The sequence below is a fragment of the Gorilla gorilla genome, chromosome 14 (assembly GCF_029281585.2).
Source record: "Gorilla gorilla gorilla isolate KB3781 chromosome 14, NHGRI_mGorGor1-v2.1_pri, whole genome shotgun sequence".
NCBI classification, from domain to species: Eukaryota; Metazoa; Chordata; class Mammalia; order Primates; family Hominidae; genus Gorilla; species Gorilla gorilla.
The window spans coordinates 35,688,175-35,700,460 of record NC_073238.2 but is presented as its reverse complement, the minus strand read 5'-3'; the positions used below and the strand labels follow the sequence as shown (position 1 = coordinate 35,700,460).

The following is a 12,286-nucleotide window of genomic DNA, read 5'->3' as shown; positions in this document are numbered from 1 at the left end:
TATTAATTGACATCCGAAAGATGTATGCATTTTATTGGGATAGGGTATATAGTTATAAAAAGAAAATATATATTCTTTTCCCTTTGGAGATGGGAACTCTATTCTGTATGACTTGCTTTTTTTTTTTTTTTTTTTTTTTTTTGAGATGGAATCTCGCTCTGTCACCCAGGCTGGAGTGCAGTGGTGCGATCTCAGCTCACTGCAAGCTCCGCCTCCTGGGTTCACACCATTCTCCTGCCTCAGCCTCCCGAGTAGCTGGGACTACAAGCGCCCACCACCACGCCCAGCTAATTTTTTGTATTTTTTTAGTAGAGACGGGGTTTCACCGTGTTATCCAGGATGGTCTCAATCTCCTGACCTCGTGATCCACCCGCCTCAGCCTCCCAGAGTGCTGGGATTACAGGTGTGAGCCACCGCGCCCAGCCCTGAATTCCTTTTTTTCCATGTAATGTCCTTGTATTTTTCCATATTAGGGTTGTCAAAAACCAAAATTTCAACAAATTGAGTTTGAAAGATCTAATTGCCTTTCATTAATGATTTATGAACTAGGCCTCATGCAGTCTACAAAATAGAAAGGAGCTCCAATGAGCTGGACAGGGGAAGTCGGCTTTAGAAAAGGCTGAAGAAAGTGGAAACAAAGAACAGAAAGAAGACTGGTTATTTCCAAGTGAGCCACCGCACCCAGTCATAAATGTATTCTGTATGGAAAATTTTTGTTAAACTCCGCATAGTGTTTCACTGGATATACCAGTAGATGGTTAACTATTTTTATAATTCAAGTTATTCCTAGTGTTTTAGTAAAGACAATGCTGTAATGAACATCACTCTTCTTTGCTAATCCTTGAACAAGCCAAGCATACTCACACCTCAGGGTCCATTCTCTGATTAGAATCCTCATTCTCCCCGCCAGCCACGGTGGCTCACGCCTGTAATCCCAGCACTTTGGGAGGCCGAGGTGGGTGACTCACCTGAGGTCAGGAGTTCGAGACCAGCCTGACCAATATGGTGAAACCCTGTCTCTACTAAAAATACAAAAATTACCTGGGCATGATGGCGCACACCTGTTGTCCAGTTACTCGGGAGGCTGAGGCAGGAGAATTGCTTGAACCCAGGAGGCGGAGGTTGCAGTGAGCCGAGATTGTGCAACTGCACTCCAGCCTGGGCGACGGAGCGACACTCCGTCCCAAAAAAAACAAAAAACAAACAAAAAAGCAACCTCTTTCTCCCTGAGGGACATGACTCACTAACTTGCTTCTTTCAATTTCATTTTTCTTACATCTTTCTAAAATTACAATTCCCCAATGTTTCCTTCCCTGCTATCTATATTATCACTGTCTAATACATTATTTATTTTGTTAACTTGTTTATTATTACTCCACATTGCATCCTGTAAAATGAAAGGTCTGTGAAGGCATGAACAATATCTGGCACCTAGCGGGTGTTCCATACATTTTAAATGAACATATGTATTGGGCAGCAATAGTATATATTAGGATTTAGTGGAAAACAATGCAGAGTTTTTATTCAAAAATGCATTCCCAATTTTATTGTTTATCTGGGGTAGGGATGGCAGATAAAAAGTTTTTTTTTTTAATAAAGCTATTTCAGAATTTCAAAAACAATCCCACAGGATGCCTTAAAAGTCTAAATTTTGATATTACTGTAGGCATTGTGGTATAATAGAAAAAAACACTGGACTTGGGACTTACTAAATCTTGAGTTCTGGTCTAGTTCTGCTACTCACCCTGGTGTTTGACCTTGTATGAGTCATTTATTTGCTTTGCATCTACTTTTCATCTAAAAATTGCTGAGCAAACTACATTCTGATGTTCTCTTTTATCTCTTGACATTTTGATTTGAGAAGCTCTCTAGTATAATACATTTTGGTATTGTTGGTATTGTTTTAAAATTATTAGTTATCAATTACCCAGAGTTGTTTATTTTTTTTAGAAAATCAAGTTTTAATGTCAAATTAGTTAAGTTTGTACATCCTTCAGCATCTTCCTTTTACTTCTTTCATGTAGCTATCAGATATTGTGAAAAATGTCAGCTGATTAAACCTGATCGGGCACATCACTGCTCAGCATGTGACTTGTAAGTGTTACTCACACATATGCTTAATATCTAGCACTGGAAATCAGTGATGGGAAAGTGCAAGGGGAAGGAACATTTTATATGCTTTACACTTGACAAGAACACTTCATCCTCTCCCATTATTTGCTGTGCATACAGGGCAGACAAAAATATTGATAAAAGCTGGAATATACTCACAAGTTATCTTTGATAACAGTTCCTATACCAGTTAATAGAATTTTCTTGGACTTTATGCTGTCTATGCTTGTGCCTAATATAAGTCTTTGTGCACATGTAAGGAGATAATATGTTGAAGGAAAGATCATTAGTTTGGAATCCCAGATAATCCTTGACTTTTAGTAACACAGTTACTTAACTTTCTAAGTATTAGATTACTCATTTTGTTATTTTTTTTAGATGATCTGTGGTCTACCTTCATATAAGTATAGAATACATATTCTAGTAGGGAGGCAAATTTGGGGTTTGGTGTTTTTTTTTTATTACAAAAATACAGTAGTGCTTATGCATGGGGTAAAATTTTATAGAATATGTGGAAAAATAACCATCTCCAAGCCCATCAGTGTTAATATTTTGACTTATTTCCTCCTAAACTTTTGTTTTTATGACTTGCATATGTTTAAAATAACATAGGGGCCATCTGTATTGCATTTTATCTCCTTCAGCTAATTTGTTAGCTGGATCTATCTTATGTACCAAGTACTGTGTACCAGAACTGAATTTTGTTTTTTTCAGGACAGGGTCTCACTATGTCAGCCAGGCTGGTCTCGAACTCATGGCCTCAAATGATCCTACCGCCTCCACCTCCCAAAGTGCTGGAATTAATTACACGCATGAGCCACTGTGCCCAGCCCAGATCTAAATATTACAGTATTATTTGATGTGGTCTAAGGCAGCTGAATATGTTCAGCTGAATTCCCAGTATAAAAATCATGACTTTTTACCTATGAACATTCTTGTGGAAGCATCAGAAATTATCTCTAACCTAGTTTCTGGGTTGATTCTCTTAAGATGTAGTTGTAAAGGGAATTTTAAGTCAAATAAAAGAAAATTATGAGAAGTTAGAATTAGAAGAATTTTTCTGCATGGATTTTCTTATGCTTGTTTGTTTCCTAGATGTATTCTTAAGATGGATCATCACTGTCCTTGGTATGTATAAAAAAACAGAAGAAATTGCATTGATGGTGAGAGAGAGAATTTAGAGTAACTTCAGTATTCCTAAATTTTGAAGGCCAGCTTACTCATAGATATTAAGATTGATCTCTTTACATATATGCATATAGTTATATTAAATGGTTTCTATTAAAATATCTGCTGAAACTAACCCAAATAACAATGTATTAAGAATTAACATTAAAATTCCACATTCCTTATGGAATTTATTAAATACAAACATTCACAAGACACTGCTCTCAACTTCCCAGATGACCCATTTCTAGGTAATAATGATTAAGTTTTCTAGTTTTCTGATTTGTCTTTCTTTGTGTTTCTTTGTTTTGTTTTATTTTATTTTTGAAACAGGGTCTCTGGTTGCCCAGGCTGGAGTACAGTGGCATGATCTTGTCTCACTGCAGCCTTGACCTTCTGGGCTCAGGTGATTCTTCCACCTCAGTCTCTCAAGTAGCTGGGACTGCAGGCATGCGCCACCACGCCTGGCTGATTTTTTGTATTTTTAATAGAGATGGGGTCTCTCCATGTTGCCCAGGCTGGTCTTGCACTCCTGGGCTCAAGCAGTCCACCCGCCTTGGCCTCCCAAAGTACTAGGATTACAGGCATGAGCCACTGCACTTGGCCCAATTTATTTTTTTTAATTATTATGTTTTAATTGTTTTAAAAAACATCGAAGAGGTCAGGAGTTCAAGACCAGCCTGGGCAACATGGTGAAACCCCATCTCTACTAAAAATACAAAAATTAGCCGGCTGTTGTGTTGGGCGCCTGTAATCCCAGCTACTTGGGAGTCTGAGGCAGGAGAATCACGTGAACCTGGGAGGCAGAGGTTGCAGTGAGCCGAGATTGTGCCACTGCACTCCAGCCTGGGCAACAGAGTGAGACTCCCATAAGATGTACCATCTTAACCGTTTCTTAGGGTACAGTTCAATAGTGTTAAGTATGTTCAAATTGTTGTGCAATTAATCTCCAGAACTTTTTCATCCTGCAAAACTGAAATTTTATTCTCATTAAAAAGCTCCCCTTCCCCACACCGCACCAGCCCCTGGCAGCCTCCATCCTACTTTCTATTTCTCTGAATTTGTGATTTGCCTTACTTTTATAATGTGGCTTTCTTTATTTTTCCAGGGTGAATAACTGTGTGGGATTTTCTAATTACAAATTCTTCCTGCTGTTTTTATTGTATTCCCTATTATATTGCCTTTTTGTGGCTGCAACAGTTTTAGAGTACTTTATAAAATTTTGGACGGTAAGTCTTTTTTTCTGTCTTGAAACATGTATTTAAGACTTTAAGATGCTATCTTCCTAATAAATTACTTTATTTTTTATGACAAGTAGATCTACTTTAGTTTAATTTTACAAGTTGGAGTTTTATAAATCCATCAGAGGACAGATAGGGCTACAATTTACTTTCATATACACATGTTTATTTGTAAATAAATGTGTATTAAACAGGATATAGTGAGCCTCTTTTAGTGATCCAAATTATTTTCACCCACATTCTAACAAAGACATTCATTTTAGGGAGGTAAGTTGCTTTTCTTTGAGTTGGTGAGACTTACTGCAATTTTATAGTAATAAAATCTATAAAGACAGGAAGCAGTTTAGTGGTTGCCTCAGCCCCAGGCAGCCACTAAACTGCTTCCTGTCTTTATAGATTTTACAGCATTTCTTAAAATGGCAAATAAATGAAAACAATCAAATGTCTTATCAACTGAGGTCCCCTGAAACTATGATACATCTATACAAAGGAATGCAATGCAGCTTAAGAAAGAATAAGGAAGCTCTTTATAACAAATGATGTGAAGTGATCTTTGAGATCTTTTATTAACGTGAAAAAAACAAGGTACGGAAGAATGCATATAGTATGCTGCCATTTCTACAGCAAAATAACATGTATATATATTTGTATATGTCTTATCTGGAAGAATGCAGTAAAAAATTCTTAACTGGTTGCCTCTGGGGAGGGCACTTAGAAGGGAGACATGCTTTCTACAGTTATCCTTTGGATTTTGTATAACATGGACAAATAGTAATATATTCAAAACAGATAAATATAGCTTTAAAATTTTTTTTAGTATGGAAGTATATATTTTTTGGGGAAAAACTACGAAAAACATTGAAAGTAACTGCCTCTTGGAAGTGGGAGAACTGCTGTTTTTCATTAATAGCTTTTTAGCATTATTTTCATTTTCTCTGTGCATGTACTATTTTTAAAAAATTTAGAAATTATTTTATATTTTATTTTATTTTTATTTGAGACAGAATCTTGCTTGGTCACCCAGGCTGGAGTGCAGTGGCGTGATCTCATCTTACTATAACCTCTGCCTTCTGGGTTCAAGCGATTCTCCTGCCTCAGCCTCCCTGAGTAGCTGGGATTATGGGTGCCCGGCCACAATGCCTGGGTAATTTTTGTATTTTTAGTAGAGACAGGGTTTCACCATGCTGGCGAGGCTGGTCTCGAGCTCCTGACTTCAAGTGATTTGCCCGCCTTGGCCTCCCAAAGTACTGGGATTACAAGTGTGAGCCACCGCGCCTGGCCAAGAAATAATTTCAAAATAAATGAACATTTTCTCCTTCATTTAAACTCTCTTTAAATTTCAAGATAATGTTAATTCCTTTCTCTTTCCCCTTCAGCCCTTTAAATATAGGTTCAATCCTGGGCTGTCTCACTCTTGGTTCTTTCTACTGTGTTTCTGGGTTATTGCGTTGTCCCCCTGTGGCAATCACAATTGCTGTTCCTAGCCCTAGCGCTCACATGGGTTGAGCCCATTCCCCTGTTTCCAGTTGCTATTTATTGAACCAGCAGACATGAGGAAGACACCATAAAGATCAGCGTGTCTCAAACCAACCTCATTTTCATTTCACTGTTCTTTCTATGTTTATCTGATTGATTGGGAGCAACATCTTTACAAATCTTATCAGTTTCTAAGCTAGAAAAATTAATAGCATCTTGGAACTATTGTTATTCCTGTATGAAACTGAGGTATAGAATCAGGGTGGTATACTAGGGAAAAAAAAATGAGCTTTCTTTACATGTAAATGCCATGTATGTATTTATTTGCCAGAATCTAAGCTCCATGAGAGCACGAATATTCGTTTATTTTGTTTATTTGTTTGTTTCTTTTTTTTTTTTTTTGAGACGGAGTCTCGCTCTGTCACCCAGGCTGGAGTGCAGTGGCGCGATCTTGGCTCACTGCCAGCTCCGCCTCCCGGGTTCATGCCATTCTGCTGCCTCAGCCTCCCGAGTAGCTGGGACTACAGGCACCCGCCACCTCGCCCGGCTAATTTTTTGTATTTTTAGTAGAGACGGGGTTTCACCGTGTTAGCCAGGATGGTCTCGATCTCCTGACCTCGTGATCTGCCCGCCTCGGCCTTCCAAAGTGCTGGGATTACAGGCATGAGCCACCGCGCCCAGCCTGTTTGTTTATGTTTCTTAATCACCCAGTACTGAACACACAGTAGGTGTTCGGTAAATATTTGCTGAGTGAATAGCCAGAATCAAGATACTTAAACTTTAGACTCTTTGTTCTTTCATTTTTAAAACTGAGGTAATAACTTATAGGATTGATGTAATGATTAAAATAAATAGTGTAAATACATGGAAAGCAGTCAGTAGATGTTTTTTATTTTGTTTTTTCCAACTCTGTGCCTCAAATCGTTCCTGTTCCTAATATCACAGACATGGTTTAGACCCTCCATCTCCTAATTTCCTGTCTTTATTCTCTCCTTTCTTAAGTACAATTCCTGCCAATTTATGAGCAGAGGAAAATTTTTTTTTGCATATGCTTATGAGGATATGCCTGCTAGCTACTGGCATGTCTTTTTTGTGAAATTTGTATTGTGTTCTTTGCCCATTTCTAGTAGGTTTTCATATTTACACATGAAAGAGTTTGTCTTATATTAAAGATACTAATCTTTTTTGTTGTTTGAGATAGGATCCCACTCTGTCTCCCAGGCTGGAGTGCAGTGGTGCGATCACGGCTTACTGCAGTTTCAATCTCCCAGGCTCAAGCAATCCTCCTGCCTCAAGCCCCCAAATAGCTGGGACCATGGGCAGGCACCACCATGCCCGGCTAATTTTTGTATTGTTTGTAGAGACGGGGTTTCACCATGTTGCCCAGGCTGGTCTATGAGTCCTGATCTCAAACAGTCCTCCCACCTCGGCCTCCCAAAGTGCTGGGATTACAGGTGTGAGCCACCGAGCCCAGCCACTAATCGTTATTCTTGACCTTGAGTTAGATGAGGATTTCTTTTTTTTTTTTTGAGATGGAGTTTCGCTCTTGTCACCCAGGCTAGAGTGTGATGGCACGATCTCGGCTCACTGCAACCTCCACTTCCTGGGTTCAAGTGATTCTCTAGCAGAGACGGGGTTTTACCATGTTGGCCAGGCCAGTCTTGAACTCCTGACCTCAGGTGATCCGCCCGCCTCGGTCTCCCAAAATGCTGGCATTACAGGCACGAGCCACTGCGGCCAGCCCAAATGAGGATTTCTTACATTGAACATAGCAATCACCATAAAAGAAAAGATCAATAAATTGGACTTCATTAAAATAAAGAACTCTTTATAAAGAGGTGACTTTTGGAGTGAAAAAGCAAGCTACTGACTGGGAGAAGATATTTACAACGCATATATCTCACAAAGGACTCCTAACCAGAATATGTGAGACACTTCTAAAGATATTAATCCTTTTTCTGTCATGGGTTGCAAATGCTTTTTCCACATTTTCTGAGTTTTCTTTTCTTTCTTTTTTTTTTTTTTTTTTTTTTTTTTTTGAGACAGAGTCTTACTCTGTCCTGCAGGCTGGAGTGCAGTGGCACAATCTCAGCTCACTGTAACCTTCACCTCCCGGATTCAAGCGATTTTCCTGCCTTCGCCTCCTGAGTAGCTGGGACTACAGGCATGCACCACCATGCCTGATTAATTTTTGTATTTTTAGTAGAGACAGGGTTTCGCCATGTTGGCCAGACTGGTCTTGAACTCCTGACCTTAGGTGATCCACCCACCTCGGCCTCCTAAAATACTGGGATAATAGGTGTGAGCCACCATGCCTGACCCACATTTTCTGTTTATGTCTTACATTTCTGCTTTCTTTTGTTTTTGTCACATCAAAGTTTTATATTTTTAAAGCAGTTCTTTTTATATATGATACCTGTCTGTTGTCTATTCCATATAAATTTATACAGATATTGTCCTATTTTTTTCCTCTGGCACTTTTGTTATTTTTGGTTTTACCTTTAAATCTCTGATTTTGGAGGAGGGATTATTGTAGTTAAAAAGTACTTTTACATCTACTCTTTCTAAAAACCGTGTGAAGGTGTTTTACAATGTAGGTTTTGTTATTATTCAGGTATGGTGAGGCCAATAGATCAGGAGACAATTGCCACTGAAAAGATAGTTTGTTACTCACAGTGCCAAGAGGAAGGGGCCCCAGGATAGGAAGCACCACGTGGGAACCAGAGCCTTTATTGTGGTTCCTGTGGGGAAGGCAGGGTAAGCAGATTTCGGATTGGCTGGCTGCAGGAATTGCAGAGGACTCAGGTATCGGGGCTATCTCTAGTTGTCTTGTACCTGGTCCTGGGATGATGAAGGCAGAGGACTGCTGCCTTCTGGAGTGTAAAAGGCAGATAGAAGAGGTGGTTCTCAGTGTGGGATCTGGATTGTTTAGTTTGTGTATGAAAGATGTGCTCCTGGGTGAGTGGTTTGCTGTCTCTTAACAACTGGCTAGCCTGGGGAGGGGCAGTTTCTCCCCAGTTAGTGAGGCCCCAGATGCCAGAGCCTCAGGAATATAGAAAATAAGAAAATAGGGTTGGGCGCGGTGGCTTATGCCTGTAATCCCAGCACTTTGGGAGGCTGAGGTGAGCGGATCACGAGGTCAGGAGATCGAGACCATCCTGGCCAACAGTGGTGAAACCCCATCTCTACTAAAAATACAAAATTAGCCGGGTGTGGTGGCACGCACGTGTAGTCCCAGCTACTTGGGAGGCTGAGGCAGGAGAATCGCTTGAACCCGGGAGGCGGAGGTTGCAGTGAGCCAAGATCACGGATCACGCCACTGCACTCCAGCCTGGCGACAGAGCAAGACTCTGTCTCAAAAAAAAAAAAGAAAAGAAAAGAAGAAAATACGGTTTATATAGAAGGGGGCCATTATTATTTCAGTTTTCAGAGTTGGAAACAAATTGGAGAAATTATGCAACTACGGAAGGTCACATACTTAATTACATAGGAAGAATTTAGGCCAGGCACGGTGGCTCACACCTATAATCCCAGCACTTTGGGAGACCGAGGCGGGTGGATCACGAGGTCAGGAGATCAAGACCATCCTGGCTAACATGGTGAAACCCCATTTCTACTAAAAATACAAAGAATTAGCTGGGCCTGGTAGCTGGCGCCTGTAGTCCCAGCTACTCTGGAGGCTGAGGCAGGAGAATAGCGTGAACCTGGGAGACGGAGCTTGCAGTGAGCTGAGATTGCACCATTGCACTCCAGCCTGGGCTACAGATCAAGACTCTGTCTCAAAAAAAAGAAAGAAAGAATTTAAACTAAAATCTGGCTATTCCAGCATCCAGCTACTTTCCACTATAACTTGCTACTCATAGTTAGGAAGAATATAATTATAATTAAAGAATATAATTAAAGTAGGAGATACCTACTACATTTTAGAAGGATTTAAACATCATTAGATGTTTAAAGTTTGGGTATGTAAAACCAGGGGATGCTAACACTTACAATGCCTTTGCACATATTAGAAGAGAACACCCCTACCTGTGTGGTGTCAGCCTCATGAATTTTGGCTTTTGATTTCCCCCTTAGCTGGGCACCTTTGTTCAGTTCACAACATACTAACCATACCCCTTATTTAAACAGATTTAGTGCCAGATAGATGAAGTCTAAATTACCTAATTTCACATTTCTCTATCAGAAAATTCAGCAATGTTTGTGTGCAATGATTTATTAAAGAATGAATAACTTTTTTGGATTAATTCTGAGTAAAAAAAGACTAGTAAACGTAAATATACCTTTTTCTTCATTCATTCAATAAATATGTATTTAGTACCTACTGTATGGCAGGTAGTACTCTAGAGACTTGTAGTATATCTGAAAAAACGGGCAGAGTTCTCTTTGTAGAGCTTGCTTTTGAGAAGGAGGGGGACAAGTAATAAATAATGAGCAGGGTAAGAGATTTAAGTATTGGGCGGTGGCATGATAGGGCAGGTGGCAATATTGAATAGCACAGTCAGGGTAGACCTCATTTAGAAGGTAGGATTTAAGCAAAAACTTGAAGGGAATTAATGGATATCTGAGAGAAGAGCATTCAGGCCCAGAGAACATGATACGTGTCCCTGCCATGTTTCAGTAACACAAGAAGGCTACTGTGGCTGGGGTAGAATGAGCAGAAAGGAGACTGAAAGGAATGGACCAAGAGGGGGCCAAAATGACAGAGGGCCTTGGAGAGTATTGAAATGACTGTGGCTTTTACTAGCAGCCAGGTTGGGACATGATCTGATTTGTGCAAGGCTCACTCTGATTGCTGAGCTGAGAATAGGTGGGAGAGGGCAAGTGCCAATACACAGGCTGACATGGTAGGCTGTTGCAGCATCCTGGCTGGAATAAGGTAGAAGCAGTGAAGGTGGTTAGAAGTCATCAGATCTAGTTTTTGGAAACTAGTCAGAGGTTTGTTTGTTTGTTTTCAATATTGGCTAAAAACATTTAATTTTATTCTTCCCCAGACTGAAATGTGTCTGCAGGCCCAGCACAGGTGGCTCACGCTTGTAGTCCAGCACTTTGGGAGGCCAAGACGGGAGGATCACTTAAGACCAGGAGTTAAAGACTAGCCCTAGCTCTGGTGCCTTAGTGAGACCTTGTATCTTTTTTTTTTTTTTTTTTTTTTGTGAGACTTGCTGTGTCGCCCAGGCTGGAGTGCAGCAGTGCGATCTCGGCTCACTGCAACCTCCACCTTCTGGGTTAAGTGATTCTCCTGCCTCAGCCTCCTAAGTAGCTGGGATTACAGGCGTGTACCACCATGCCTGGCTAATTTTTGCATTTTTAGTAGAGATGGGGTTTCACCATGTTGGCCAGGCTGGTCTCAAACTCTTGACCTCAGGTGATCTGCCTGCCTCTGGAGTGCAGCAGCGCGATCTTGGCTCACTGTAACCTCCACCTTCTGGGTTAAGTGATTCTCCTGCCTCAGCCTCCCAAGTAGCTGGGATTACAGGCATGTACCACCATGCCTGGCTAATTTTTGCATTTTTAGTAGAGACAGGGTTTCACCATGTTGGCCAGGCTGGTCTCAAACTCGACCTCAGGTGATCCGCCTGCCTCCGCCTCCCAAAGTACTGGGATTACAGGTGTGAGCCACCGCGCCCAGCCAAGACCTTGTATCTTTTAAAAAAAAAAAAAAAAAAAAAAAAGAAAAGAAATGTGCTTGAACAGCTACATGTTCTTGTCTATTTTTTCTTTTGTATTTCTTGAGAAAATGTTATAGATGGCCATTAGAAAGCAACATCTTAGTGTTCCTTCCACAGGATTTATAAAACTAGTGTTTAGGATAATTTTGCATAAAAATTGGTTTCTTAATATATGTCTCTATTTGTACAAGCTTTGCCGCAGGAAGTCTACAGAGAGTTGTCCAAAGGTAAAATACATCATTACCATGACATTCTCATGATCTCTTTTGTGACATTTATAGTGAATATGTTTAATAAAAATTTGCTTCACAAAATGGTCAGAAGACTCACTTGATATGTTTGAAACATTTGAAACATGTTGGTTACTCTGGAAGAAAAGAGAAAAAGATCAATGTCACAATAACCTAATGCTAATAGTCTTCTTTTAGTCTGTAATACTTTTTAAATCAAGCAGAACAGCCTCGTGTTCTGGTGGAGTAGATGCTTTGCCTATATGGTTTATTTTAAGAGCTAACATTTAAAGGCTGCCTCCTTCTATTAAAGGTACTAATTTCTTCTAGGCCCTAGTTTGCTTCTGTTAAAATGTATATAGCCATAAGAAGGGATACCAGAGAAGCT

The 12,286-nt window shown here is 40.1% G+C and overlaps 1 protein-coding gene across 19 annotated transcripts in view; it reads left to right on the top strand.

The window, feature by feature from the left end:
- Positions 1 to 12,286, top strand: part of ZDHHC20 (zDHHC palmitoyltransferase 20) — an 86,352-nt gene that overhangs the window by 53,556 nt on the left and 20,510 nt on the right. For 8 of the 19 annotated variants that reach the window (XR_010130494.1, XR_010130493.1, XR_010130498.1 and 5 more), the window contains 3 exons: positions 2,025 to 2,094; positions 3,208 to 3,240; positions 4,388 to 4,508. Coding sequence is in view for 13 of the 19 variants with exons in the window: in XM_031001285.3 (XP_030857145.2) it covers positions 2,025 to 2,094; positions 3,208 to 3,240; positions 4,388 to 4,508 (224 nt within the window). In the remaining 6 variants the exon portion in view is untranslated. Of the gene's footprint in view, positions 1 to 2,024; positions 2,095 to 3,207; positions 3,241 to 4,387; positions 4,509 to 11,859; positions 11,896 to 12,286 lie in introns of all 19 variants that reach the window. The other 11 variants (XR_010130497.1, XR_010130496.1, XM_031001288.3 and 8 more) reach the window with 3 other exon arrangements.